The sequence below is a fragment of the Schistocerca nitens genome, chromosome 2, assembly GCF_023898315.1.
Source record: "Schistocerca nitens isolate TAMUIC-IGC-003100 chromosome 2, iqSchNite1.1, whole genome shotgun sequence".
NCBI classification, from domain to species: Eukaryota; Metazoa; Arthropoda; class Insecta; order Orthoptera; family Acrididae; genus Schistocerca; species Schistocerca nitens.
This window is the reverse complement of record NC_064615.1, coordinates 497,619,354-497,643,104: the sequence shown is the minus strand read 5'-3', so window position 1 is coordinate 497,643,104 and position 23,751 is coordinate 497,619,354. Positions and strand designations below refer to the sequence as shown.

General features: G+C 39.3%; 2 protein-coding genes across 3 annotated transcripts in view; one reads left to right on the top strand and one right to left on the bottom strand.

Annotated features, from left to right (window-relative positions):
* Window positions 1-23,751, top strand: part of LOC126236463 (PAT complex subunit CCDC47) — a 73,737-nt gene that overhangs the window by 32,020 nt on the left and 17,966 nt on the right. Inside the window, 2 exon segments of the mRNA XM_049945782.1 lie at window positions 4,548-4,672; window positions 20,409-20,567. Of these exon segments, the coding sequence (XP_049801739.1) occupies window positions 4,548-4,672; window positions 20,409-20,567 (284 nt within the window).
* Window positions 8,180-13,629, bottom strand: LOC126236464 (uncharacterized). Of its 2 annotated transcripts, XR_007544920.1 has the most exons (4): window positions 10,107-13,629; window positions 8,927-9,975; window positions 8,755-8,837; window positions 8,180-8,571 (listed from the first exon to the last, which is right to left on the bottom strand). XR_007544920.1 is itself a non-coding variant. In XM_049945783.1 (3 exons), the coding sequence occupies exons 1-3, from the start codon at window positions 9,108-9,110 to the stop codon at window positions 8,287-8,289; spliced, it is 552 nt and encodes a 183-aa protein (XP_049801740.1). In that variant the 5' UTR covers window positions 9,111-13,629; the 3' UTR covers window positions 8,180-8,286. The 2 variants fall into 2 exon arrangements, 1 of the variants encoding a protein (XP_049801740.1); XM_049945783.1 differs by having other exon boundaries at window positions 8,927-13,629.

The following is a 23,751-nucleotide window of genomic DNA, read 5'->3' as shown; positions in this document are numbered from 1 at the left end:
TGAACCCAGCACTTAGTTACATGGGACACTATAAATGCCAATGATATGCATGAGTAATCTTTGACTTTTCTAACAACAAAATGTAATTGTGGATCTTACAAAGCTATTTACAATAAAGCTCTGAGAGAAGTTTACTTTGAAGAGTACAGCCATGTGCAATTAAATTGGGACAAGGTGTTGAGCTTCTAGACAAGTGAGAAGTAAATGATTGTGAGATTAATACATATTAGCTTAGTGCCTGCTGCTTCCCATGCATAGACTGTATGGTCTGCAGAGCTATTGTTTGTTTTTATTTAATAGAATTTTTATTTGTCCACAAATTGCAACTCCTTGTAAGCTTTTTGCACCAATTAAGGCCATATAAGCATGGTCTTTTCTGAATATACTTCTGACCAAAAAGCAATTCTGGTAGCTGGAGTCCAAGGTTTTTCTTAATCATACCTTTTGTGTTCTTGTGGAGATATTTTCATAGCAACTTTTATTCTCTAACAGATATTTCCTGTATTTAACACAGGAGTGACATATCATTTTTGGCCCGCACGGTTATCTGTGTGGTCTAACGCACTTCTTTCCGGGTGGGAAGGCGTGCCGGTCCCCAGGCATGAATCTGCCCGACAGATTAGTGTCAAGGTCCGTTGTGCCAGCCAATCTGTGGATGGTTTTTAAGGCGTTTTCCCATCTGCCTTGGCGAATACGGGCTGATTCCCCTTATTCCGCCTCAGTTACACAATGTCAGCGATTCCTGCACAATCTCCACGTACACATACACCATAATTACTCTACCACGTAAACATTGGGGTTACACTTGTCTGGTATTCCCAAGGGGAGGTGAGGGGGGGGGGGGGGTCCACTGGGGGCCAAACTGCACAATAACCCTGGGTTCGGTATGGGGCGGTGATGGGGTGAGTGGACTGCTGTAGCCTGTTCTGGGGTTGTGAACCACTGAGGGCTATGGCGAGGATGAAGCCTCTCCGTCATTTCTAGGTCCCCAGTTCCATACAATACACAATTGTCGTAAACTTAGCTTTAAAATTGTTTTAATGTAACAAAATATTTTCCTAAAAATTTTCATCCCCTGTTGCACTCCCTTAGTGTGGAATTTTCAGAAAAACCGAAACTTGTATTTTTTAAATTTGGAAATAAGAAGTAAAATACCATTTTTCATAGATGTAGCTTTAAAAATCCTTGAGAAGTTAAAAGTTTGGAAGGTAGGAGACGAGGCACTGGCAGAAGTAAAGCTGTGAGTACCGGGCGTGAGTCGTGCTTCGGTAGCTCAGTTGGTAGAGCACTTGCCCGCGAAAGGCAAAGGTCCCGAGTTCGAGTCTCGGTCGGGCACACAGTTTTAATCTGCCAGGAAGTTTCATATCAGCGCACACTCCGCTGCAGAGTGAAAATCTCATCCTTGAGAAGTTGTTTAGTAATTCTTTATCTTCAAAAAACTTTCACGCACTGTTTTTACACCCTTAGTAGTCGACTTTTCAAAAATGCTGAAAAACATGTTTTTTTTATTTTATGACTGAGAAACGAAATACCAGTTTTTATAGTTCCAGCTTCAAAATTTCCTTAATAGCGACATATTTTCAATAAGTCTTTCATCCCTTACTTCATAACCTTAGGAGCAGAATTTCGGGCAATCGCTTCTCAAACGATGCCTACAGTACAAAATCCACACCCTCTCCAAACTTCAAGTTTCTATTCTTAGCAGTTAGGGCTGGGTGATAATGAGTCAGTGAATCAATCTGACCCAATACCCCTTTAGGGGTGAATTTCCATGAACAGTGAAACACATATTTTTTTCATCTCTAACTGAGAAGCTAAACTCCAATTTTCAAAGATTTAGCTTTAAAAACATTTTCATAGTGAAATACTTTCATAGAACATTTCACCACTTATTTCACCTCCTAAGGGGTTGAATTTCCAAAAACAATGACATGCATATGTTTTATTTCTAACAGAGGAACCAAATATGAACATTCATACATCAAGATTCAAAAATGTTCCCACAGTGAAATATATACATAAAAACTTTCATCCCCCCCCCCCCCCACATTTGACCCCAATGGGAGTTGAATTTCCAAAAACAGTAAAACATGTATTTTTTTATTTTTAACTGAGGAGCCAAATTTAAATTTTCATTGATTTAGTTTTAAAAATGCTTCCATAAGAAAATATGTTCGTAAAAATCTCTCATCCCCTATTTCATCGCATTAGGGGTTCAGTTTCCAGAAACAACTAAAACACACATTTTTCGTTTGTAATCAAGAAACCAAATACCAATGTTCATAGTTGTAGCTTTAAAAATTCTTTAGTAGTTCTTTACCAATGATATATTTTCAAAAAAAGCTTTCACCCACTATTGCAACCCCATGGGTTAAATTTCAAAAAATAATGAAATACGTATTTCTGTATTTCTGACCAAGAAACTCAATACCAGTTTTCATCAGTCTGGCTTCAAAATTGCCTTAATATGGACATTTCATTTTGTCCCCCGTTTCACCCCCTTAGGGTTGGAATTTTGAAAAGTCCTTTCCTAAATGATGCCTACAGTGTAATATCCACACCTTCTCCAAACTTCAAGTTGCTATCCGTAGTGGTTTGGGGTGGGCAATGATGAGTCAGTCAGTTGGTCTGGACATTGTGTTTTATATACAGTGATTACAAGTTGACTGCTTGTAACCACCAGGAGTGATGTAGAAATTTCAAAATGAAAAAGAAGTGTACAGTGAGACATAATCACATTGTCAGTGGAGGGTAAAATTCTTACAGTTTTTGTCCTGTAGCTTGTTGTGATAGGAAATTATCAACCGCAGTAGTACATACAGCTATTGGTGTGCAGCATCTGCTTTAATCTAGAAACTTATGAAGAGCTGATGGCTGATAGTGATAAATGTTGAGATATGTGAAGGGAAGCAGAGTCATTAGCTTTTTCTGCAATTATCGCCATGAAGTGTATGTTTTTACAGTCAGAAATGTTAGTTTTTTTTTCAGACTATTAAGCGTATGCAAGTGGATTTTCAGAGGTGACCTACTGTGTGCAATGAAATGAAGCCAAAGTCTCCCACGAATGTATCCTCTTCAGATGGGTGTGCAGTGTTGGGTGTACCAAGAAAACACATTTGACCATGACTTAATTGCCTGCAAAATTTTAATAGTTGTAAGCTTTTGAAATTGTCCATTTATTTTCTACTTAGCTTGTCTCCCCTTGAATCCTACCATTTATTCATTCCCTTGTCAGTTTTGAGTTGATTGTAGCTAGGTGGTAAATTTTGTCAGTAAATGATATATAGTCGATATATGAGTTTACAATCATAATTACACTAAATAATATAATTTTGTTTGTTGACCACTTTTTTATTTTACTAGTTGCACAACTTTACACATTTTGGCTCTCAAATAAGAAAGGAACAAATGAGAACTTTTATACAAACCAGAGGTAGATCCAAAGATTTGAGGTTGTATCCCCAGTCAGTCAAAGGAGTTTTTCTATCATTTATTGCTTCTTTCACCTCTGACAGTGATTTATTAATGTCGCAAATACCAAGTTGCAGTGTGGTTCAGAGTCCACTTTTAACTGTGGGTCATATTACAAGAGGCTTGGTAAGTAAGTTGAGAGGTCGGAGGAAGGTAAGGACCGTGCCTAATAAAACAGTGTGGTCTACAAACAAGTCTTTGATTGAGGATAGTTTTATTTTTACTACTGCTTCCTGATTGAATGCTATATGATATATTTTTTCCATCTACATTGCATGCATATTTCCTGACCATTTTGTTCTCACTTCAGAACAAGGCACTTTGCCACCTAATATCCAAACCATAAAAGTGTCCTGCGGCTATGTCTGATTGGCTTGTTGCTGCTACAGACATGTTCCAGGTCACATTTATTATTTATTACAGTACTCATACTGCAGCTGTGGTAATATGTATGCTAATTGTTCAGATTTTCAGTGCTTGACAATATAATATAGATTTATGAAGTTAGAACCCTTTAGTTGTATCTGTTCATGGTTACAACTTGATCTTTGATGTGTTTGGTGATCTTTAATCCTAGAGTTATAGTTTATCCTCTCTTGAATATTATGGTTTCATTATCATAAAAAATTGTGTAAAAATGCTTCATCAAGGTAATGCAGACAGAGGAAGGGTGCAGTTTTGTTGATGAAATTAAGAAATGGTATGTGAATAATACGGTTAAAATTAATGAGGTGTAGATTATAACTGATTCCTCAAAATGGTAAATTCAGGTCTCATTGATAATTATGGATAACTGAATAATTTTATGCGTGATAATCTTGACAACCCATCTTGCAGCTTTTTGTGTGCCCTTGTGCTTACTTACTTTTCCTGGGGACAGCTGAGTAATTATCTTTTCATAAACAATTCATAGTTAGTAGTGACAAATGCACAGTTTTTAAGTGGCTGTTTGATCTGTCAGTGAAACATGTGCTATACCTGAAGTTCTAAACCATGTTAGAATTGCAGTGTCCAAGATTATGACTTTTGTTTTGTCAACATTTTTTATAGTTTTTCCATATTTAACTCTTTCATAGGTGATGATGGGAAAATTGAAAATGAAAATCCTGGGCTAATGAAAGACTCCGAGAGCATGTATCTATTATGGTGCAGTGGCCGAACATGTTGTGAAGGAATGCTTGTGGAACTGAAGTTACTGAAGGTATATCATGTCATAAAATGTAATAAAATATAAAAAAAAGTTGTTGTTTTCAGGCATTTCAATTATGAAATTTATTAATGTTTTAGACTCTATGCCTCTAAGAGCTGGACTTGACCAGACTTGTTGAACACATAAATTACATTTCATTTGAGTGTCACCAGCTGGCGTCACTATTTCATTTTTGATGCACTGAAGACTAGAGGTCAATGAAACAACTGTATTAGTCTTTTAATTGCATAGTGGGGTAAAAAAAAAAAAAAAACAAAACATATTTGCAAGTTGAAATCATTGCATGTCAAAATTTCCAGTATTTACATGCATTACACATGCATTCGTGCTGGTGATCACTGCTGTCCACATGTGCCGTAAAGTACTGTGTTAATGTTTTCTTTTTTCCCTCACAATATGCAAAAATATGGCTGTCAAGCGAAGCTGTTAAAATGAATGATGGCTGACTACTGCCAAAGCTATAGCAGTACTCAAAATTATGAGACAGAATTGCTGGCTTACCTTCACGGGACAAAATGTTTAGTCCTCCTGATAGACTCATATAAAATAAAAATTATAGAATTAAACAGTGGAAAATCCAGGATGGAATGCAACAGTATTATGAAAAGGAAAGTTGCCACTCACCATATAGTGGAGATGGTGAGTCGCAGATAGGCACAACAAAAAGACTGTCACAAGTAAAGCTTTTGGCCATTAAGGCCTTCGTCAACAACAGAAGTCTTCTATTGTTGACGAAGGCCTTAATGGCTGAAAGCTTTATTTGTGACAGTCTTTTTGTTGTTATCTGTCTGTGACTCAGCATCTCTGCTATATGGTGAGTGGCAGCTTTTCTTTTCAAAACATTGTTAAATTTCAGAGTCATATATTTTGCAACCATTTCTCCTTTTTGAGGAGGGTGATAGCTTAGGGAAGGTTAAAAGGAAGAGCAGGTCTCTCAGATCCCACGATGAGAAGGGTCCACCTGTAGTGAGGATGAGAATAGACAAAGATGAAGGAGGTAGTGTCAGAGAATGAAGATCAGAACACCAGTAAGGACTGTGCCAGCTTCATTGCAGGGATGATAAGGACATACAAACAGAACCTAGTTTGATGTGTCCATTTATATCAGTTACACAAGAGACTGATATTTGCTTCTCTTGGTTCTGACATATGTAATGTGCACTCACTGATTGCCTCAATTGTTTCTTGTTTATATATCCCACCAGCATTACCAACTGTCACTAACCACTTGGGTACGGAAAACCTAAGCCATAAAAAGGGGCTGTATCCTCCAATTGAAAGAGTTAACTTAGTCACCAACCACCAAGCTTGTGTTTGCGGTTTGTAACTCTTAGGGAACTAATGTGTTGCACGTCAGCTAAGTCATAGTGTGCCACTGAATTGATGTAACTCAACCTTGGTGTCAATGCAGTGGGCACTGCCTTTGAACCCTAGTCTATAGAAATATGCGGAATGTTTATGTATCCGCATTGTCTGCTTTGCTGAACTGGCAGGAAACATTTTGCATTGTGTATTCACATCAAGTGCTACGCTATGACTAGTGAAGAGGAAGAATTAATTATATGTTGTGCTGCATTAACAACACTCGACGAAATAAGCAGAGGAAGATAATGACGAATTCACTGTTGGTGAACAAAGACGTGTTATAAAATATGTGGCAGGAATGACACACTGTGTGAGCTGAATATTTTAAGTTGGTTCTGGTTTTTGTAACTTCACTAGGATGTCACCACCTGATTTTGAAATTCTAGTGAATAGTTCGGGGCCATTTCTATCAAAGAAAGATAAAAACTTCAGAAAAGAAATTTCTGTGAAACAAAGACTTGCTGTTACCCTTCATTTTTTGGCAACAGGACATTCATATCGAAGCCTTGTACATTCATTCCACATTTCAAAGCCAGCCATATCTCAAATAGTTCATGCAGTTTGTGAAGCTTTGGTTGCAGGACTGAAGAATTATGTAAACACAATTAAGCTATATTAGTATTGCTGAAACATGTACTTAATTTATTATATATTTATTCTTATTTTCTTATTAAAATTATTCCAAAATATCATTTTCAATAGAGACAACTTCTCCAATGAATGTGACGGGTTATTGTTGTTGCTGTTGCTGTTGTTGTTGCTGCTGCTGCTGCTGCTGCTGCTGCCATTGTCGTATTGAGAAAGGAGAAACTTAATTTTTTTATATATATTTCACTGCTGCTGGTGCTAAAAATACCAGTACTTTTTTTGTAGGGAGTCATGCTTCTTTCTAATATATTTTTAAATATGACTTCAAACATTCCAGATGCACTCCTCTGTCTCAGAGAGTGTGACAAGTTTGTAAATTTTGCTTCTTATCCATTCCTTTTCATAAAGGAACACACACAAAGACAACAGACAACATTACAGGCTGAGCCAAAATGGACACTATCACTGCGTAGCAGTATTTAGTGATGGCAGGCCAGGAACAATTTTCTTTTGATCTGACCAACACAGCCATGGAACACTTGTGTGTTGACTACATGCTGTGAACATTGTTAGCTCAGTACTGGCCATGGTGCCTTCATGCAGCTTCCCCAACCCTTACTCCTCCGTGGTGTTTTTAAAGCACACACTGTGCTTTGGGGCTCTGCAGCCATGTGCCCCAGATGTAGAGCAATTGAGAGCTTCTAGTGTCCTCATATGCATGTTTGTTGAATATGGGGCAGAGCACGCACTCTCTCTCTCAATCTCTTGGTATGCTTTATAGTGCTTGCACACACCACTCAGTGGGAAGTGGTCAATGACTTGTACTCAGGTGATCACTTCCTAATCTGAATTCATCTGCCAGACAGAGTGGTGCGAGAAAGATAGTCGCAACAATGGGTGCTCATTAGGTCAGACAGGGCACTTTACAGCCAACTTGCTGTGTTTGAATACTGTGACATCATCGAGAAATGGGTGGATCATATTATCAAAATGATCCGTCACACCACTGAAGCATGCATTCCACAGTGTTCATGCCAGCTGAAAAGGCAGCCAGTCCCATGATGGACAAAGAAATGTCATTCTGCAATCAATCAGGACAAGGATGACAGCTCTGTGTATATTCAAGTGCCGGCCAACTGCAGGGAATCAATCTGCCTCTTAGGTAGTGAGGGGAAAAAGTTGTCAAATTACCAGACACATGAAAAAGAGATTGTGGCAACAGTTCCTGAACACCATAAACCAGGGCCGCACAAGGTGCATGCACCAGTGCATCGCACAGAAGACGGCTGCGCTATGTTGACGACGGTGCAGACCCCCCACTCCTCGGCTTACGCAACAGCGCTGCCTCTCACTTCCTTAGCTTGCGCGCTGCCTGTCTCGACCTGTTTCAAAGCTTTTACCCTGTTGTCTTCGTCATTGCCAAATACTAATGTGCACTAGGTGGAGAGCTTAGTTTGGTGTACCGGTACAAAAGAGATTTATATAATAACTGTAATGGTAACAATCTTAAATTTGGTTTCAACACAAATGTAACTTCCTGTGTGCTCTTTATTTTATTTGCAATTATGCTACTAAGATCTGGAACAAGAGATTGGCTGACAGCAATTCTGAGAGATTTTTTTAAATTACAATTAGAAATACTCGCACGCAATCTAGTTTTTGTACAAGACAAAACAGAAAAAAACCTTTCGCATACACAAGTGGAACCAAAACATAGAAATAATCTTCGATGCTTCTCTGTGTAACTTGGGAAATTCTTCCTTCGGCAAATTCTGGTAGAATTGGAGCAAACCTTTTGTATTGTAAAACACATCCTTTCGGTGAACATCGCTTTGCAAATCAATTAGTTTGAAATGTAAATCTGAAGGCGCACTTTCAATATCCATCAAAGAAGGTTTCACAGAAACATCAACAATTGGCTGCAGGTATGTAATTTCCTGAAACAATAACAAAGCCAATGTTAATAAATGAATGTAATGTAAGCCTTTGTTTCAAAGTACTAAAATGCGATAGATTTTAATAAACATGTAATGTGTACTATTAGTTTTAATGTAATGTTACACTTGCATATGTAACGCAATCTCCTTTATTTAGCTGTATGTCATATACCGGCACATTACCTGGAATCGGTCGTTAAACTCATTTTCGAGGGATTGTAGCACCTCGACGTATTTTTCAAAGTGCGCTCCTTCCTGCACAGATGCTGTCAAACAAAAACATAGTACCGTATTGATTAGAGCGGTTATAAAAATCAGGCTGTTTTAATAAAGGTACAATTTATATCTCGCTTACCTAGTTCAGGAAAGTGTTGCGCATTTTTCTCTGAAATGTTGTTTTTGAGGAGCTTCAGTTTATACTGGAAAGCGTTTATTTTGCTGATCATATCTTTGATGAGATTGTTTTCTTTTTGGAGTTTCAGACTTAAATCATTTAGGAGAGCCATAATGTGTGCTAAAAATCCAAACCAGCTACCCATTCAGGGTAATGAAAAAGTGGCTCCGGACGTCCTTTGCTCTCCAAAAACTGAGCCACAGTGTGATGTAGTCGAAAAATTCGGGAAATAACTTTCCCTTTGCTCAGCCAGCGCACCTCAGCGTGGTAGGGAATATCTGGATACTCCTCTTCAAAGGAAATCAAAAATTCTTTGAATTCACGATGAGTGAGTCCATGAGAACGAATGTAGTTCACGATAAGCACCACTACCTTCATCACGCACCACTACCTTCATCACATCTTGAAGACCGATAACTTTCGCACAAAGAGCCTCTTGGTGTGCAAAACAATGAACGGAAGGTAAATTCGGCATGTTAAATTTTTTCCGCAGTAGGCCAATAAACCCTTTTGCTTTACCGCACATTGCTGGTGCCCCGTCTATGGTTACGGAAAACAGCTTTTCCCAAGGGAGTCCTATTCCTTCAGCTGCCATTTCAACAGCTGCTAAAATATCTGCCCCTGTAACAGTGTCCTTAAACGAAATCATATCCAGGAGCTCTTCCGTTACATGTAGGTCGTCGTCCACGCCACGCAAAAATATTGCTAACTGAGCCGTGTCGTTAATATCCGTGGACTCATCAAGTGCGATGGAGTACGCTAGGAAGTTTTCAATTTTGGCTGCCAGTTGTTCATGCAATGTTGTTGATTCTCCGATGTATTGTCATTCTGGAAAGTGATATTCTGCTGTACGCGGGAGCTAATGTGTGATTCATAGTCTCTACTACATCCAACATCATGTTTTTTATTAATGGCCCGTCCATAAATGGCCTCCCAGGTCTTGCTAAACGTAGAGCAACTTTGTAACTAGCTCTGAGAGTCCTTTCGCAACACCCCTCATCTTCTTCACCCTAAAGTAGAGAAAAAAAGATATGTTAGAAATAATTTATGCGAAAACAAAAACTAAGGAATCTCAACAAATGGTATTTCGTTTCGAATGACCTTTAACCAAAATATACATGCTAAAGTACTTTCAACAAACCTCGTTTGTAGACACAGAATTCTCTTCTGCAAGAGTTTGCAACTTCCGTAATTCTTCCTCTCTGGCATCCCCTGTTATATCACTATACTTTTCTGAATGCAATTTGCTGTAGTATCTTTCAATAGACGATTTTCTGACACACGTAATTAGTGTACCGCAGATTAGACATTTGACTTTATCGTCACAACGCACAAAAAAGTAGGAGAGTTCCCATTCCGGTTTAAATTGACTTTCGGCAATTTTCCCTTTTTTTCTGTTATTCCGGTAATTGTCTTGCGCTTACGTTTTCCAATGTTGACCAAGCCATCTGGCAGCGCATTCGGCAGCACACAGCGTCGGCCTCACCTAGCAAGCCGAGTTGAGGCGAAGTATGCCGAGTTGAACCGATGCACTGTGCAGGCACTCGCTGCACCTCGCTTTGTACGCGTGCGGTTTTCCGTGTTTGTGCGGCCCTGCCATAAACCATTCCACCAAAAGTACAGTTGTATGGGAGACCATCAGGATGACTTATGGGGAGGAGGGAATTGCACAGTGGCTGTTGTAATGGGGAATGGAAACCACCAGACCAACCTGCGAGAAATTGCCCAAAGTATGGCAGCCTATTTTGCCACAGCTACCGCCACTGCCAGCCAGAAATCAGCATTCCGAAACCACTGGGTGGCTGTTGAGAGGGGCAATTGGGACTCCCATGTGGGAGCTAGATACACATCACATGGTCATGATAAGGTCCATTATGGTTGCTTACAGCACCTCACAAGGCAGAGCAAAGGAATCCTCCATTCCCTTTTTAACCTCATTTGAATATCAGGATACTTTCCCAACTTGTGGAGAGAGGTAATTTTAATTCCACTTTTAAAACCTGGGAAGGATGGTATATACGCTAATAGTTTTCTTAGTCTTGCCCTCACTAGCTTTTTGTGAAAGACCTGGAAGTGGATGGTTAGCTGCCATCTTGTCTGGATTGTAGAATCTCCTTAGTTGCTTTCAGTGTGGGTTCCACCATTGATGACCGGACCCTTCTGGAAGCAGCTATACAACAGGCTTTCCTGCGCCATCATTTTTTGACACCGAGAAGGCCTGTGATACTGCTTTGAGACACATGTCTTCCCATATTTACACAGTCCTTCCTCTTGGTACACTATTTTAGATATCAAGTCAGTGACTTCCTCTCTGATCGCTTGAAGCAAGAGAATGCTGTCTCTCACGGTAGTGTTTTAAGTGTGACTGACTTTGGCATAGCTATTAATAGTGTCGTGAGTAGTTGAACATTCTGTCCAGTGTTCTTTACATGTTGATGACTTCTTTGTCTTTTGTTCCTTCTCACCTGTGTCTTGTTCCTCCTCAAGCCTTGCAACAGACTATTTGTCAGTTGGAAGAATTGGCAGAGAAGAGGGGCTTTAATTTCACTACCAAGAAGTCTGTGTGTGTTCTCTGTAACAATTCACATTCTGTTTTAAACTTTCTTGAATTGAGGATTAGGGACAGTGTTCTTAATTTTAAAGGCGTGGTGAGGTTTCTGGGCCTTACACTTGACTTGCCACACTTTAGGAACCTGAAAAGATGGTCCCTTAAATCATTCAGTATTTTAAAGTGTCTTAGGCACAATTCATGGGTAGCAGGCAGAACATGGCTGTTCAAGTTTTATAGGGGCTTTGTGAGTTCTCAGCTTGATTATGGATGCTTGGTGTATGGGCCTGCATGACCTTCTTATTTAAAGATGTCGGACATGGTGCTTCATTAAAGAAATTGGCTGGCCACCGGGGGTTTTGAACTAGCCCTACATTGAGCCTTTGTGCTGAAGTGGTGAGCCTACACTTCACTTCACTTCAGGCAATGACTTCTCATGGTGCAATAGGCCTATAAAACACTGCTCACGCTCTACACATCTGCGTACCATCCTGCCCCATTGCTTGTTCACCAATGGAAAGGTTTTTTTGTAATCAACACGAGTGATGAGACCATATGGGGCTTGTGCAAAGTATTCCCTTTTAGAGATGGGTGTGGTTGGTTGTAATTTCTTTAATCAAGGTCGTAGCAGACCTCCACTGTAACCCCTAGAGACCCAGAATTATTTGATGCAGTATAAGAAGGATTACATTCCAGAGTTTACATTTCCAAATCTGCTTTTTTAGATAGGCAGCAAATTTTTAAAGTTGTGTACACTGACAGCTTCAAACAAGGGAACTCTTCCTCAACCGGTTTTCAGGATTTGCCTTTGCTATGAATACACTGTAATTAATGCAGAGCTCCATGCAATCCTGAAGGCACTCGTGCAGATGAAGAATCTTCAGGGGAAGCATTTTGTCTCTGCTCTGACCCATTATTGTCTTACAATTATTGCTGCACAGCACGTAGCAGAAAAACTGGTCCAGCTAATACTTCTTTCAATAGGTGGGAAGTAGGTATCATTCTGCCGGGTACCGTCACATACAGGAATCTGGGGACCGAACCACCAAAGAGGCCTGCAGAGAACGTGACACAACAAAATGCGCCACACCCCTGCAGACTGTCATTTCACCATTGCATCAGAGATCCATGCAGTTGTAGGGGAGGAGTAGTTGCCAGTGAGCGATATTAATCTGTGGTCGCTGAAGCCAGATACCAAGCCATGACATTCCTCATCCTGGTCACACAGGTGGGATAATGTGACCCTGATACACCTCTGAATTGGGCATTGTCCCCAAACACATGGCTCTATAATCCAGTGAGAGGATCCCCCAGTCTGTGAAGCCTGTGGTGTGCAAATCACTGCAAGCCACATTTTTCCTGAGTGCATTTATATTGTGATGAGAACACAGAAACAAATTTCTGTTGGAGTCAGCCCTCTGTTGTAGCTGATATATGATAAGTGTGGTGAAGATTTTAAAGTTTTGTGAAGTGTGTGGACTCCAGGCTGGGGATTTTAGTATTTGCAGAGAGGCTGGCTCATACATTCTATCTCAATGATTTGCTAACCACAGTTACATGCTATATTCTTATACTTCTTTCTTTTTAATGGTTATTGTAGTGGTACCAAGCTGAGACACCTCTCCTCGTCAGGATGGTGTTGTGTAAAGTGTAGACTATCTTTTGGCACTAGTGAAACATGATTAGCAAGTTAATATTTATTCATTCAGATTTACAGTTCTTTTCTTGTTGTCAGCCTCAACTGACACCCTGTGCCAGTGACACAGTGAAATTCCCACTTTTGGCTCAGCTGGCAAGGTTGCTGCTTCAGCCATTTGGCTGAAGTCCTGCAGTTGCAGGCTGCCATCTGGCAGGCAAAGCCATAGCATGAGATTATGCCCCTGGCCCCCAACTGTGTTACAGCATCCTCAATCTCTCTCTGGAAGACGTCAATGATATGCGATGACCCATTGGGGTGTACCGCACTGTTGGAAGGCGTGTAATTGGATGATCCTAGGCCACTGGGCAGATAGGGTCTTGCCTTGGCACCCGGAAGTGCCTACAGTGATAATCAGGAACATAAGTACCAGATGGTCCTCTCACCCAGCATAGGCGATGTTGTTAATGTGATAAGCACTGCGAGATGTACTGGTGTTGGAAGACCCTCAGTCTCCTCATCAGCGATGTTGTAGCCCAGCGGCAAATGCGAAGTCTGACGAGTGGCAGATCATGGTTATTTGGATGTTACCATCTCAGGAACATTCACATGAAGTGCTGGAACATCTAACGCATGGATGTCACTACATCATAATAATCATTGAATTGAGTGCTTTGGTACAAATGCCATCAGTGCAAATGACCAACTGAATTCAGAGATGGAGAACCACAGTACTTATGGAGATGGGAGGTAGGTAATGCCGTGATGTTCTGTTCATTATAATCAAATATAGCCTGCTTCTTTACTAGTGGTCAGCAGTTGTAGTTCTTCTCTGTGTTTTTTTTCTCCATCAGTCTTCTGACTGGTTTGATGCAGCCCGCCACAAATTCCTCTCCTGTGCTAACCTCTTCATCTCAGAGAAGCACTTGCAACCTATGTCCTCAATTATTTGCTGGATGTATTCCAATCTCTGTCTTCCTCTACAGTTTTTGCTCTCTACAGCTTCCGCTAGAACCATGGAAGTCATTCCCTCATGTCTTAACAGATGTCCAGATGTCCTATCATCCTGTCCCTTCTACTTATCAGTGTTTCCACATGTTCCTTTCCTCCGAAATCCTTACCTTCTCAGTTCATCTAATTTTCAACATCCGTCTGTAACACCACATCTAAAATGTTTCGATTCTCTTCTGTTCCGGTTTTCCCACAGTCCATGTTTCACTACTATATAATGCTGTACTCCAGACATACATTCTCAGAAATTTCTTCCTCAAATTAAGGCCGATATTTGATATTAGTAGACTTCTCTTGGCCAGAAATGTCCTTTTTGCTGTTGCTAGTCTGCTTTTGACGTCATCCTTGCTCCGTCAGTCATTGGTTATTTTACTGCCTAGGTAGCAGAATTCCTTAACTTCATCTACTTCGTGACCATAAATCCTGATGTTAAGTTTCTCACTGTTATCATTTCTACTACTTCCTATTACCTTTGTCATTCTTTAATTTACTCTCAATCCATACTCTGTACTCATTACACTGTTCATTCCATTCAGCAGATCATTTAATTCTTCTTCACTTTCACTCAGGATAGCAGTGCCATCAGCAAATCATATCATTGATGTCCTTTCACCTTGAATTTTAATTCCATTCCTGAACCTTTCTTTATTTCCATCATTGCTTTCCTTGATGTACAGATCAAACGGTAGGGGCGAAAGGCTACATCCTTGTCGTACACCCTTTTTAATGCGAGCACTTCGTTCTTGGTCTTCCTCTCTTATTATTCCCTCTTGGCTGTTGTACATGTTGTATATGACCTCTCTCTCCCTATAGGTTACCCCTATTTTTTTTTTTTTTTCAGAATTTCGAACATCTTCCACCATTTTACATTGTCGAATGCTTTTTCCAGGCCTACAAATCCTATGAATGTGTCTTGATTTTTCTTTAGTCTTGCTTCCATTATTAACCGCAACGTCAGAATTGCCTCTCTCATGCCTTTACCTTTCCTAAAGCCAAACTGATCGTCATCTAGCTCATCCTCAATTTTCTTTTCCATTCTTTGGTATATTATTCTTGTAAGCAACTTGGATGCATGAGCTGTTATGCTGATTGTGCAATAATTCTCGCACTTGTCAACTCTTGCCGTATTTGGAATTCTGTGGATGATGCTTCTCCGAAAGTCAGATGGTATGTAGCCAGACTCATGCATTCTACACACCTATGTGAATAGTCGTTTTGTTGCCACTTCCCCCTATGATTTTAGATATTCTAATGGAATGTTGGATATCCCTTATGCCTCATTTGATCTTAAGTCCTCCAAAGATCTTTTAAATTGTGATTCTAATACTGGATCCCCTATCTCTTCTAAATTGACTCCTGTATCTTCTTCTATCACATCAGACAAATCTTCCCCCTAATAGAGGCTTTCAATATATTCTTTCCACCTATCTGCTCTCTCCTCTGCATTTAACAGTGGAATTCCCGTTGCACTCTTAATGTTATCACCCTTGCTTTTGATGTCACTGAAGGTTGTTTTGACTTTCCTGTATGCTGAGTCTGTCCTTCCGACAATCATTTCTTTTTCAATGTCTTCAGATTTTTCCTGCAGCCATTTCATCTAAGCTTCCCTACACTTCCTATTTATTTCATTTCGCAGAGACTTATTTTTCTGTATTCATGAGTTTTCCGGAGGATTTTTGTACTTCCTCCTTTCATCGATCATATGAAGTATTTCTTCTGTTACCTATGATTTCTTTTGCAGCTACCTTCTTTGTACCTATGTTTTCCTCCCCAAAGTCTGTGATGGCCCTTTTTAGATATGTCCATTCATCTTCAACTGTACTGCCTACTGAGCTATTCCTTATTGCTGTACCTATAGCCTTAAGGAACTTAAACCGTATCCCCTCATTCCTTAGTACTTCCGTATCCCACTTCTTTGTGTATTGATTCTTCCTGACTAATGTCTTAAACTTCAACTTACTCTTCATCGCCGCTATGTTGTGGTCTGAGTCTATCTGCTCCTGGGTACACCTTACAATCCAGTATCTGATTTCAGAATCTCTGTCTGACCATGATGTAATCTAACTGAAATCTTCCCATATCACCAGACCTTTTCCAAGTATATCTCCTACTCTTGTGATTCTTGAACAGAGTATTCGCTATTACGTGCTGAAACTTGTTACATAACTCAATTAGTCTTTCTCCTCTCTCATTCCTTGTCCCAAGCCTCTATTCTCCTGTAACCTTTTCTTCTACTCCTTCCCCTACAACTGCATTTCAGCCCCCCACGACTATTAGATTTTCATCCCCCTTTACATACTGTATTACCCTTTCAATATACTCATACACTTTCTCTCTCTCTTCATCTTCAGCTTGCAACAGCGGCATATATACCTGAATTATCGTTCTCGGTGTTGGTTTGCTGTCGATTCTGGTAAGAACAACCCTGTCACTCAACTGTTCACAGTAACACACTCTCTGCCCTGCCTTCCTATTCATAATGAATCCTACACCTGTTATATCATTTTCTGCTGCTTCTTCATTCCCCCCCCCCCCCCCCCCCCTCCAACACCACAACCTTCCATCTGTGGATTTGTGCAGTGCATCTCTCCTGATTGCCCGACTCATTGGACAAGCCCCTATTGGGCAAAAGGACTACTTACACTAAGGTCAGCTTGCATTGGGGACCAAGAGACGATAAAGGCAGAGTGAGAAGTAAAGATAGAAATGAATAATGCGGTCAATAACTAGGACAGCAATAAAACTGTGACAAGAGGGAAATGGTGGTGGGGTGGTGAAGAAGACGAATAGAGATGAAAAAATAAAAGTGTTAAAAATATAATAAAAGGTATAATATAAAAAAACTTTGAGAATGTGTGTTGACAGTGATCACTTGTAGGGGGATGTCAGGATGCGGAGATGTGTTGGAGGCCATGTTCCCTACTCCAGATTTCAGGGAAACTAGCATTGAGTGGGAGTATTTAAATAGCCCATATGGTGTAGCAGGGATTCCCTTGAGTCATGCTATAGAGCAGTGGTTTTTGATCATTTTAGATCCACAGCTTCTTTGACCTGAACATGAACACCCGCAGCTTCTTTCGCACATGACCTCCGACTTGGAGTATGGGGAAAATAAATTCAACTTTAGAAAAAAATGAATAAGAGTAATTATTTCTTTTGTATCTATTAACATAACACATTTTAAGCCACTTCTAATGTTACTGGATCATATTCTTGCAATGAAATTGATGGGAAGTATAAGCTTGCTTCTTCATCGTCAGTTCTTTACGTCTTTGTACAAGATTGGAAATTGTGACTCACATCTCCTCCTCCACATTCATTTGTGATCTATATTTCATGTTAACTCTCCTGCTTCACTAAGTTCCAAAACTTGAACAGTGATGAGGAAACAAACTTTGATTTCACCATGGTGTCTGAAGAAATATTAATAAATTGCTCTTATTCTTCAGTGGAAAGTGTTGACAGAATTCAGTACTGAAAGGGTGTATGATCCTGGTGTGCTTGTCTGGTTCTAGAAAGTACTCATACAGTCACTGAATTCAGTTAAATGACACAAACCAAATCACAGATTTCAGTTCTTCTCTCCACTGAATGTTATTGTCTTCTAAGACTGTGTGAAGGGCAAGGAAAATGTAATCATACAACTTTCTCCCACAACAGTAGTTTCCCTGAAGACAAATTTTATATCAATTGCAGACAGTTGGTCTCATTACGTTGAACAGATACATCCAGTGAATTGAGTTTTATGAAAATGCATGAGCTTCAAAACAGTCACTGTTAAATGAATCTAAGTGTTTCTCTTGAACAATATGAGAAATTAATTCCTGAATTCAATAACCCTTTCAAGACATCCTCACATGAAAGATAGTGATATTTACTGTAATAAATCAGCAAAATGCGCTCAGCCTCCATATCAACACACTTTTGTCAAAACATCATAAGTGGCTGACTTTTAAAGTTTGTCAATCACTGATTAAATAACCTCATGAAGGACAGCACTCTCATGCTTTTTAATGCTATTGCTTCTTGGTGAGTGAAACAGTGTATCTAAATAGCATGAGGTGTGTTTTTACAGATCAGAGCTTACAGTCTGGTGTAACAACCAGCCATACAATGACATCTATCTGTATACTAGTCCATTCAGTTTTCCCAATTAACATTGTTTTCTTGCATAAAAGAGTGTAGTATTTCAAAGAGTTCTGTGGCTTTTGTTCCAAATGTTGCTTTTTCTGCAGGAAAGATGATGATCTTTGTGAATTTTGTTGTCATGTACAAACCACACGTAATAAATTAGATGCACATCACACTGTTCATTAACGTCATCAGCCATATTGAATATTCAACGACTAATAGTGTTGTCTGACAAGGGCATATTTCCAGATTGCTTAGCAGCTGACTTACCCATCGTTATACATACTATAGCTGGGCAGGCTGGTAAAATAAAGTGCCACCTCTGCTATGGTGTGAGGGTTTTTGCTCTTTGGTACACAATAGGCAACTTTGTAATGTGAAAGAGGAGCCTTTGTTGGAATCTCAGCTTGTTTAGTGTTTCTTTTGTTCTGTCATTTAACTTGTGGGACCATACGTATGGTTTGTTTACCAACCTACTGTGAATTGACTCCAAATGTAGTATCATTTTTTAGGAAGCATGCTTTCAATAGCTAGGACTTTGAAACAAATGATGTTCTGTGCTTGTGTTCCATTTCCAATGACAGTACACATTAAAATGAAATTCAAGTAACTGTCATCATACTTCTTTCATTTTTGTCTATTCATATCTTTAAAACTGCATGGTACATTGGAAATATTACATTTTGAACTTGCATGTAAAAATTTGTCCATGCTGACAGAGAAACACAAATGACGGAAGACAAGCAGCAATTAAAAGCTATCTACATTTGACAAAACTAACCTGCGTGCTGTCTGTTACTGAGTAATAACAAGCAAGTCAAGTAGTGTGATTCAACTGTCATCTACATAACTCCAATAGTAATAACACTTTATACACCAGCTTTGCAAGACATCACTACTAGTGCACATGTTGATCCTTTACTCAGAAAGCAAACAATACAAATTATTATTTTTATGACACCCGAACCTTAAGGTCATGATGGCTCTGAGAATGTGACTTGAAGTTTGAAAGCCCCTGCTGTAGAAGATGCGCAGCAAGTGGATACTGGGTGTTCTCAAGGTGGACAGCTCTTTTATGCCCATTTAAGCACTCAGCCAGGTAAGTGTTGGCCATGCCTCCATAAAATGCTCAACAGTGGATGCAGGTGGACATGTTAAATAACATGTGCGGTTTTGTAAGATGCTCCGTCTTTGGTATTGTAGGATTCACCAGTGGTGGGGCTAGAGTAGATAGGTGTACGAAGCAATTTTTACAGCTGGGGAAGGAATCTTGATGTCCGAAATGTCATACTAGGATGTTACGGAGGTTGGGAGAAGTAATGTGTTGAGGGATTTGAGGCCAGGAAAAGAGGGGAGTGCTTCTTAGATTTTCTAAAGTGGGAACTATGTGACTCAGAGGTTGAGGGAGGATATTGCCCAGGAGACTTACTTGTGAATAAGATTAGTGGGGTAGATGCAGGAGAGGAAAGTCTGGAAGAGGTTGCTGGTGTAGGTGTTGACAGACTCAGTGATAAAGCAGACACATTTTGTTGCGGATTCCGAGGGAAGGAATGTTTGGAGGAGGAGATGTGACAGCTGTCATTGTGTGGCAGCTGTCAAAGTGTAGTTATTGTTGCTTATTGGTTGGATTTTTTTTATCACTTGCTACTGTGACATTGTGGTATTTAATGTAGCATTAATCCAGTCATTATGAGTGCTTTCCAAGATTTAGCCACTCACTGCTTCTCCTTTTGTTCGTGTCACGTAACAACAGTTAAAGTTGTTTGCTGATGTAAAACTTTAATTGAAGAGACAAAGCCTGTACATATGTTTTCCTTTCCCCATTATTCACCTTGAAGTGCTACACGGATTTGTGCTTTTCATTTTTATATAGTCCTAATAGATGAAATTTTAGTATCTTAACCTTTACAAACTGCAAAGAGAGAAGAAGTTGTAGGGTTAAAAACTGTTATTTACAGAAATTTAAAATTGCAGTGAGTTTGTTGTCTGTTACATTTATCAGTTTTCTTTTGATCTGTATTTTATGCGGAGGTTTATCTCTTGTCTGTTATATATATCTTGCAGAAGTTGTTTCTGTCATTACTTAGAGGGATTCACCAATAATCGTTCTGTTGCAGCGCCAAGATCTTGTTGCTGTCATAGGACAACTGATGCGGCCTTCCAGTGATCAGGTACACATCAGGGTTGATATGAACAAGGAAGATATGGACAGTTTTGTCTTCTGTATTGCTGCTAAGAAAACTGCTTTAAGACTTTCAAAGGAAATGGCAGATCTGGTAAGTATGGTCAAATCCTTTTTTAAGAAATAGGATCAAGTTTCTAATTAATTTTTTTCCTCTTCCCATTAATGTGCCAGTATTAAAAGTAGTTTATCATATACAAAAAGATCCTGTATAGCTAGTGTATACATTCCACATTTTACACAGTGCAAAATGAAGTTATAGGATGTTACTGGAGAAGGTGAAAATTTTGCAACAAACAGACGATATATGTACTTAGGTGGAAAGTACAAGTAAGACTGCAAGTCACAACTGACTACCACACTCCTCATGCTCCAATAGTGGTTCACAAGAGACTGACTGTATGTGTCCACAGCTAAATCAAATGCAATATTGTTTTCAAGGCATAGAGTAAATCTGTCAGTGGTAATAGCACTAAGCCACTACCACTACCCTTCAAAGATGTTAGTCAGTTATCTGGGACTCTTCATCAGACATAAGTTAACCTCAAAGGTACACACAAAATACATGTCTAAGAAATGGAGGTGGCTGTCAACAGAATTAGAGTTATGACATGACTTGGGTGGGGCTTAAATGTCAGCACGGTGCTGACAACAGTACATCAAATTATGGTTGATGGGAGTGATAGTTATGTATCTGCAACTGACAATTACCTCAGTAGAATTAATAAATGCAAGTGTAAAGCAGTGAGAGCTTGTGTGGGAACAACACGTGCCACCCCTACCAATGCAGCCTAAGTTGAAGCACATGAACCTCCGGTCTGTCTACTCCAGTAGCATCTCTGCATCCAATTTTTTTTTTCCTTAAAAGGAATCAACATGAATCCAGCAATATGGAAAAGATTTCCTCAGACCTAACCCTACAGTGCTTAACCGCGACATTCCTGGATAATTAGAATTCTTCCTCCTTAAGTCCATGGGTATGTAGATACTCGGTCGATTGCAAGAAATATCATTAGAGCAGATATCCTATGTAGTTTTAGCATCCCACTCACATTGAAATTGTCTAAGATGTACCTGTGACCATGAGGCTCACATTAACAATAAAACTTTGTTGCTGATTTTAAAACCATGTTTGCAGAAGTCTGGGCTAATCAGATAACCAGCAGAGGCACGAACCATAACTGTGGAATTAGTTGCAGTACTAGAAGCATTTAACTCCTCCTAGCAGATGACAGCATCTCTGGATTTCCTACTTGACAACTCACTCAAAAATTTCAGCAGCTGTTTGACTTAAAACCTCATTTTATACAGGATTGTTGAAGTGATTGAATCAGTGTGTGAAGAAAGCTATTCTGTTAATTTCATTTGGGTAAAATCACAGTGTGGGTCACTGACATTGAGCTTTTAACCATTTAGCCAAAGAAGCTGCTCTGACAGTTATTACCACCTGCACTGCAATCCCAGGTCAGTGTTACCAGTATGATGGCAACAGGAGTGGGAGGAAACAACAAGATACAAAGATCAGAAGTATGCAGTTCACCCATCGCTCCCCTATTCCACAAAATCTCATACATATTCATTGCTTAAACACCTTGGCGCTCTAATATTCAGACTCAGATTGAACCAACAGATGTTTCTGTAAACATCTTCACAGGCTGCACAAGATAGAAACACATTTCTGCTCTTTTGGAGAAGAAGAGGACACAGATCACTTTTTCTGATGTTGCCCCAGACTGCATGGAAGTATTACAGTCATTGAACAATAACTTGTGAAGCTTTGTCATCCATTGCCAACCTGTATGATGCCTTTGTTAGCAATACAGAATCATAGACTTCATAATGTGACGTACAGATTCACCACTGCCACAGGTATCCACATCTAATACCAATATATGATTGATGCTGAAAAGCTCAAATTTGGTCTATATCATTTGATTGTACACTGTTTACAGGGTATTGGTCTGTCTGTAACTATGTATGTTCTGTCTACAATATGTGTGCACATGCAAATAATCAAATATTGTAACATCAGTTTTCTATCAATAGCAGTATATTTTATATAGTTTATTTTCTATAGTATTGTGGTGTAAGCTAAAGTCCAATAAATAAAAAAAAAAAGGTTCCTCAGAATCATTTTGTGTAGCCTTCTGTTCTAAAAGTATCTTTCTGTCACTGATTTGAATATAGGAGATAAAAAATGGAAATGCCGTGTTTTAGTGATACAACTCACTAAAATGTTTTCAACATATACTGTAGATTATCCTTATAAATTCGATTTTCACACCCTAAATATCTTCTTGAACAGAAGATATTGATGATACCGCACCCAGTCCAGTTTCTGAAATGACTTGGGAAGTTTTTCATTTTAAGTGGACCATTTCAATCATCTAAGTGTGGGAGTACAAGTGAGTGATGATTATTCTTCACCATATGGTCGTGCAGGTTTTTGGAACATAGTAAAACACACTCAAACTCTTTCTCACTTCAGCACTTCTCTCCATTTGTGTGGTCACTGTCTTCAAAAATTGCATTTTAGTTAGCTTTGTCACAGAATGAGACTCCTAAACTTTGATTACGTCCATGTCATTGCTTTCTGTAATAGCCACCCAATCCTTATTCCTCAATTCTTCAGAATTTGAGTTCAGAGCCTTACATTTTCTATTAATTGACATCTCTAGTTCTACTGTTTGTGCCATTCCCATTCTTTCTTCTGATTCATTGGCAGTGTAACTAATGTCCAGTTCATTTTCTGCAACTGATACATCATCAGACGACAGTTTTCAAAAGAAAACTTTTAATACATTTTGGAGTGATCATTGTCCCATTCATCTCTAATCATATTGATTGCCACCTTAATCTTTAACTGTGGCTGAATGTCTTGATGGTAACCTCACCTCAAGCCACAGTCTGTTAGCAAGCTTTGAAAATGTGACAATAGCCCCTTGGTTCATAGGGTGCAATTTGGAAGTAGTGTTAGAAGGCATTAAAAAAAATTGATACTTTCATTCAACTCAATAATTGGAGACAGAAGGCTGGGAACATTACCAGTGAGGAGGACTGTTTTGGAAAGTATTTTTTATTTCTTACAATGTGCCTCAACTCATTATTCTGTTCTTTTTGGGAAAAAAAAAGCACTTCAGTTTGAAGATGCCATCCAACCTGTTCACCTCCGTGAACAGAAAACCTACTCTTACCAAATCACGTCATTGTCTTCTCTGACCTGGGGTAAGTAAAAACAGATTTAGTTTACAACTCCCTAAAAGTGTTTCCTCTGAAAA

Bases quoted from the DNA above. Each gene is read 5' to 3' on its own strand.
- LOC126236464 (XM_049945783.1), bottom strand. From the start codon at position 9,110: ATGGGTAGCTGGTTTGGATTTTTAGCACACATTATGGCTCTCCTAAAT. The intron at 8,838-8,926 runs GTAAGCGAGATA...TTTGTTTGACAG, and splicing joins GCAACACTTTCCTGAACTAG to CATCTGTGCAGGAAGGAGCG. The intron at 8,572-8,754 runs GTAATGTGCCGG...TTATTGTTTCAG, and splicing joins AGTTTAACGACCGATTCCAG to GAAATTACATACCTGCAGCC.